The sequence below is a fragment of the Asparagus officinalis genome, chromosome 6 (assembly GCF_001876935.1).
Source record: "Asparagus officinalis chromosome 6, Aspof.V1, whole genome shotgun sequence".
In the NCBI taxonomy this organism is placed as follows: Eukaryota; Viridiplantae; Streptophyta; class Magnoliopsida; order Asparagales; family Asparagaceae; genus Asparagus; species Asparagus officinalis.
The window spans coordinates 6,136,642-6,143,473 of record NC_033799.1 but is presented as its reverse complement, the minus strand read 5'-3'; the positions used below and the strand labels follow the sequence as shown (position 1 = coordinate 6,143,473).

Sequence of the window (6,832 nt, the reverse complement as noted above, 5' to 3'; positions counted from 1 at the left end):
GACAGGGAATGGTTGATTGGAATAAAATATATTTTAAAGGTAGTTTACGTATTAATTAAAAATAAAATATGTTTTTTGTATAATAATCCTATTTTAAGGTGGTTTCCAAGGGGGAAAAACCCTTTATTTATAAGTATTTCTTAGGGCATGTTTGGCTAATACTTATTTATGTTCCTTATAAATTACTTATTACTTATTTTTACTTATTTTGTTAGAGGGCAAGATGTCTTTTAACATCAATAACTAAATCTACTTATAAATGGCTAAACAATAAGTTAGAACATCCCAACTTATTACTCTTAGGTAGTAAAATAAGTAATAAGTCGCTAAAAAAAATAAGTTCGACAATCCCAACTTATTTTTAGTGACTTATTACTTATTTTACTACCTAAGAGTAATAAGTGGGATGTTCTAACTTATTGTTTAGCCATTTATAAGTAGAATTAGTTATTGATGTTAAAAGACATCTTGTCCTCTTACAAAATAAGTAAAAATAAGTAATAAGTAACTTATAAGGAACATAAATAAGTATTAGCCAAACATGCCCTTAGAAATACTTATAAATAAATGTTTTTCCCCTTAGAAACCACCTTAAAAATTCTCACTAAAAAGCTAAAAACAGGCTTAAAATTTGCGCGTTTAAGATACATGACTTATATCTACTTCTTTATTACTAAAGTAGAACAACAAAAATGCTAAAATGAACAGTAACCTAAGGTTCTGAACAATGAAATCCTAATAAGTAAAGTAGAACAACAAAAATGCTAAAATGAACAGTAACCTAAGGTTCTGAACAATGAAATCCTAATAAGCATTTTCACTAGCCACGTTCTCAAAATTTCTGTACTCCCCATCAAACTTCTCTTCCCACGTTCTCCACGATTCCCACGATTCTCTCTTCCTCTTTCAATATTTCCTTCCAATCCCCACTTCCTCCTCTCTATGCCCTCTCCCCAAACACAACGAGATCTCCGAAAGCCCACCAACATCAAGGCCTACAAAGACGACGACCCCCTCCGGTTCCGATCCGGATCTAGATCCGCAAACCCGACAACCCAAACCCACTTCCCCCACTTCCCCTCCACTTCCAGCTCGCCGGAAAACCTCAAACCCTAACTCAACGGAACTCACATTTGTAGTATTTTCATAATTTTAGTTGGGTTTTATTTGTTTTTTATTTTGATATCTTTGGAGCAAGATGATGATGAAGATAAAGAAACCAAATACCGCTTAGATCCAAAGTTTCTTTTTTATTTAACTTGCTTTTAAAGATTATTCTCTGCCAACTTCTCTTAGATTAATTTTGATTTTAGGTATGCTAATATCAAAACACCAGGGCGACATGATAATTTCACTTCTGTATGTATATTTTCCCTAATGTATTTATTCAACTTGCATATTCTTTCAATATAATACGTTTCAGACATTGCAATATAATACGCTTTAGACATTTTAGAAGTTGCTGTCATTTGCATAGGTGTCCATTGAGATGTATATAAATTACCAGGTTTTTGGTTTAACATTAGAGCTTTCATTTTGTGAACTGTACAATTTTATGAAGATTCAATCCTGTAGTTTCAAGAATATTTTTCTTGCAAGCAATTCTCTTCAATATTTGACATAACTTTGTTCAAACAATTGGCGGAACAAATCCTTTGCTGGAATTTAAATCAAGTAAACTGTACATAGGAATATATTATTTATTGGATTATGTTTCTATTTGTTTGATTCATCCCATGAGTTAACCCCTCATGAAAGTGAGGCTCCTTTTGTCATTTCAATTTGTTTTCCAGTTTACCCATCACATTATTATAGATTTTAGTTGGATTTTATTTGTTTTTCTTGCGTTACTGCATATAAGTCTTTCCTTTTACATTTTTTAAAGTAAAAATTTGGTATATTTTCATACATGGTTTGCTGTTTATTGTTGGCCATCGACGCCGCTGCCTACGGTGATTCCGGCAAGCGGCGGCGGCGCGCTGATGGATCTTGAAGCCAGCGATGATGAGGTTCAGATGTGGTCCTCTCCGATAAGAATTCCTCAGGTTTCATTTGTTTATCTTTATTGGTTTTATTCATTTTTATGGTTTTCATACTTAATTTAGGGTTCTAATGAGTTCTTGAAAGGATATGATGATTGGAGCAGGACAGATTTCCCCTATTACAATGGTATATGGTCACAAATATAAATAAGGATAAAGATGCGACACATGCACACTTATGGATCAAAATATTAAAAATTTGTCACCTGCATTTGTGTGTTTTTTCATCTTTTTTAATCCTTTAAACTGTGTTTTAATCATAATTTGTTATTGACATGATCTGTAGGTATTGAAGCTGCATCCTGAAAACCTATATGCTATCAATGGTACTGGAGCTATCTTGGCTGAAAAATGTCACTTTAATGTTTCAAATGATATATTTTCGGAGGTTACTTTTGGTTATGCATCAGCTCGCTGAAAAATGTCACTTTAATGTTTCAAATGATATATTTTCGGAGGTTACTTTTGGTTATGCATCAGCTCTTTTCTTTAGTTAAAAATTTCATTAGTTCTTTTACATGACTTATTTTTATAATTTAGGTGCAAGAAGCTGCATCAGGGAGCATTTTTGTTCGGATGTCAGATGTGTGGGTAAATTTGGGCAATGTTTATTTTGCTCAAGGACATTTTGCCTTAGCTGTGAAAATGGTAATTATAAGAACCCAGGATTTTTTTTGCCAGAAGCATTAAGTGTGACAAATTGCTCTTTTGCAGTACCAAAATTGCTTACAAAAGTTCTACTACAACACAGACACGGAGGTCTTTCTATATTTATCCTTCACTCATTATTAGGCAGAACAGTGGAATGAATGTAAAAGAACTTTGCAAAGAGGTATTCATTTGGCGCCCTCAGATTATACGCTTCGGTTTGATTTGAGGGTTGGCTTGCAGAAGTTTTCTGCACCAACACTACAAAAGAAGAAGAGAACTGCAGATGAGGTTATATGCTTCTATTCTTTAAACATTAATTTCATTATCATACACTTCATAGTTTCAGGGTATGGTTAAACATTACTATTTCCTTGAAATTACACCTAAAGCAAATTACCCAAATTGGGATTCCACACTATATACAGAGGGCCTTACTCAACAGGAGATTTTCTGAGATCTTACTACTTTATGTGTTGTAGTATACTCATTGTTCAGATAATTTAAAAAAATCCTCAGTTGCCGTGTAATCTATGGCTCTTGATAGGATTCTTACAAGTGTAAGCATGTGTGTCATTATGTGTTATCTTCAGGTGCCTTCTACTCTGTAATGTAACTATGATTCCAGAAGAGTGAATTTTTGTGCACTTGCGTAATTTGGATTCTCAGATTTCCTTTTTATTTGCTATTTTTGGTAGCATTTGTTTTCTTATAATTTGTTTATTTGTCGGTGATGCTTTTGAATGCTTCTGCAGTGGTTTTTATATGCATTTTCTTTTTTGCAATTCTCAATTGTAGATGTACATGTACACTACTGCTCTTAATGAAAAAAACAAAAACAAAATCTTCAACTCCTTTTTTTTATGTGATGCTGGCACACAATTAGGCCAAATCGTAATGCACAGGACAAATGTTGTCTCAATTTATTTCTCTGAAGTTGAGTTCCTTGGATTAGATATGTAGATAATACTTTATAACTTTCTCATTAGTTTCATGATTAATAAGCAAACACATATATAACATGCATTATTAGAATCAAACATACATTTAGTTAAATTCTATTAAAAAATTATCGAATCAAATTGTTAATAAACTACCTAATCGAACATACCTTTGGTTAGATTCTATTCATTTATAAGCCGAACACTAAAAATTATTTGTTTAGTACTAAATGAACTATCGAAATAAACTTCTGCGAATATTTGGACGAATAATAACCGAACAGTTTATTAATTATTCGGTTCACTTCCACCACTATACTTCATATCTAAAGCAGAATACTTTATTTTTTGTAACATGTTCAATATTTGCAGAAAATCTTCTAGAAACCGTGCTTTGCACGGGTCTAAATACTAGTTATAATAAGATCCAAAAATTAAGAAATTGAGTCACGTGTCTTGAATGTGAGTTTTTAAGGAAATCTTTAGGTTTTTCGTGAAAATATTGACAGGGAGATGGTTGATTGGAATAAAATATATTTTAAAGGTAGTTTACGTATTAATTAAAAATAAAATATGTTTTTTGTATAATAATCCTATTTTAAGGTGGTTTCCAAGGGGAAAAAACCCTTTATTTATAAGTATTTCTTTTCTTAGGGCATGTTTGGCTAATACTTATTCATGTTCCTTATAAATTACTTATTACTTATTTTTACTTATTTTGTTAGAGGGCAAGATGTCTTTTAACATCAATAACTAAATCTACTTATAAATGGCTAAACAATAAGTTAGAACATCCCAACTTATTACTCTTAGGTAGTAAAATAAGTAATAAGTCGCTAAAAAAAATAAGTTCGACATCTGATCACAAGAGCTAAAATAAAATTTATTTAACGGGTTAATAATTTAGTCCTTCAGATTATCGAATGGGCTAAGTACATTAATCCTTCTCTTTAACCCCTCTTACTCAACCTTTGCCAAACGGAGAGATTAAAAGTAATATGCTTGCATAAAGTACCAAATAGATCCACTTTAAACTCTCACTTCAGAAAGCTTCAGTGCTATGAACGCCATATCCATATTTTTCGATATGATTTTCTGATTTTAAACTAATTCAATTCTGAATTCAACCTCAAATTTTGGATCTGACTCAGACTGCAAGAGTGTTTCTTCTAAAATAATCTTCATCCTCATCTTCTTTTTAAAAACATGATCTCAAGTACTATAATCTAACTTTTGATCTCATACTACTGACTGGTACTATATCGTACATTTTTGAAGATTTTTATACATACTTATCGAGACTCATGTCACATCTAAGCCGCTATCTTTTTGTCTAGTTAAATATCTTTTACATATTGGCTGCAAAATTTTCCATAATTTATATTCACTCCCTTAAATCTTTGAAATTTTTTATATACAGGTCCCTCAAATCATAAAAGTGCTTGCATAACATGATTAATTAACAACAACAATGCTGAAGTCTTTATCCCAAACTTTTGGGATCTGTAACATGAATATGATTCCAAGTATCCTAGTCTAAGGTTTGATTAAACATAACTTACAATAAAGAATTCTAAGAAATCTTGGATTCCAAAAGGAGCTACCCAATTTAATAGACAGATACTTATATATGTAGCAAATATCAGAGTATATTGTCAGAATTCTCTCTTCAAAATCTCAAACAAAACCTCATTCCAAGTATCCACAACCCCTGGCGTGCACCAATGCAAACAATCCTCTGGTGCATTTTCCTTGCTCACATTTCTATTATACCTCCCAGGATGGCCGTCATTTCGATAACCAGACATCTCCGTAACGTCCATAAATTTCAACTTTGACCCACTCGTCCGCCTTCTCGCTGCCTTCTCAAACTCGACAACCTGCATTTTCTGCATAGAGTTTGTATTTCTACTCCTCACTGATTCTCTCGCAGGCTTATCAATTCCAGTACACTTTCCACCGGTATTCCATTCTCCACGTTGATAATGCTCGGGTGAATAAGAGCGTAATACTGTCAACCCCGTGTAATTTGAAGCTTCAAGAATCGCATTTAGGGCTGTTTGTACTGCTACGCCATAAAACTCGATGACATCCTTGAAGGATTTCTTGGTGGGGCTGAGTTGGCCGCCGACGATTGTGTTGTTGAGGCGGTAGGTTGATTCAGTGCTGAACCAGTGGCCTGAGGAGATGACAAGAACATCGAATTGGGGGAGGAAGTCGATGAAGTTTCGGTGGGGGGTGTCGATGTGAACGTTGAGGGTGCGTGGAGTTGAGACGGGGAAGGGGTGGGCGGTTTTGTGGACAAGCCATTGTGACCATATTCGAATGATGTTGGTGGAGGTTGATCGGAAGTGCCATTTGTTAATGTGACCTTTGGTATGGTCGACGGGGACTTCTGTCTGTACAAAGAGAATAACGATTGTTATAAGTATGACATAGGAAACAAGAAAAACAACAATACTTTATTTCAAAATTTTAGTGTCAAAGCTACATGAACCATATTCTTCCATATTCTTCCATTCAATTCTGTTGAGTACTATCTTCACAATTTAACTATTATCATATCCTTGCTAATTGTTTCCTATCAACTCTCTTACGTCTGCATTTGGTCCTCCTTGCCACTTTTCCTAATATGTGCATTTAGTGGCCTTCACGGTATCGCTATTTTGGACTTACTATCTCCTAACTTGGAAGGGTTTATTATGGATAGGCCCCCTGTAGTATCGTTATTTTGAACTTACTACGCTTTTAGTTTTATTTTTGCAAATAGACCCCTTAGAAAATTAATTTCGACTCTTTTACCCTCAGAAAGAGAAAATATGTTTTATCAAATAGACCACCTGAGGGTAAGAGAATAAAAGTTTCACTCAGTAAGTTCAAAACATAGATACCATAGGGGTGTCTATCCACAAATAATCCTTCCACATTTTTTTGGGGTGGGTTACCTGAATCTAATTCTTCCATTCAGCTTTATTAAGGGTTATGTCCTTTGTTAACTATTATTGTATTATTCTTGATTCTTGATTGCTTCCTATCAAATTCTCTTAGGTCTGTCTCTAGCACTCTGTTCCCTTGTTAACTATCATATTATTGCTTCTTATAATTTGTGCATTTAGTGGCCTTCATTATGCGATCCCAGTCAATTTTTATCACTAAAAGAAAGAACTATCTAAAAAAACATATTTAACAAGAAAAGAATCT

The 6,832-nt window shown here is 33.5% G+C and overlaps 2 protein-coding genes across 8 annotated transcripts; one reads left to right on the top strand and one right to left on the bottom strand.

Moving 5' to 3' along the window:
- LOC109846490 (protein CTR9 homolog) lies at positions 1,880–3,024 on the top strand. 7 transcript variants are annotated; one of them, XM_020415742.1, is made up of 4 exons: positions 1,880–2,045; positions 2,329–2,430; positions 2,583–2,629; positions 2,757–3,023. In XM_020415742.1, the coding sequence occupies exons 1-4, from the start codon at positions 1,983–1,985 to the stop codon at positions 2,917–2,919; spliced, it is 375 nt and encodes a 124-aa protein (XP_020271331.1). In that variant the 5' UTR covers positions 1,880–1,982; the 3' UTR covers positions 2,920–3,023. The 7 variants fall into 7 exon arrangements, with proteins under 7 accessions (XP_020271331.1, XP_020271335.1, XP_020271337.1 ...); XM_020415746.1 differs by having other exon boundaries at positions 2,583–2,633; XM_020415748.1 differs by having other exon boundaries at positions 2,329–2,368; positions 2,583–2,633; positions 2,757–3,022.
- On the bottom strand, positions 5,287–6,595 carry LOC109845670 (protein YLS7-like). Its single transcript, XM_020414939.1, has 3 exons — positions 6,577–6,595; positions 6,434–6,471; positions 5,287–6,030 (listed from the first exon to the last, which is right to left on the bottom strand). Exons 1-3 carry the CDS (start codon positions 6,593–6,595, stop codon positions 5,287–5,289), a joined length of 801 nt encoding a protein of 266 aa, XP_020270528.1.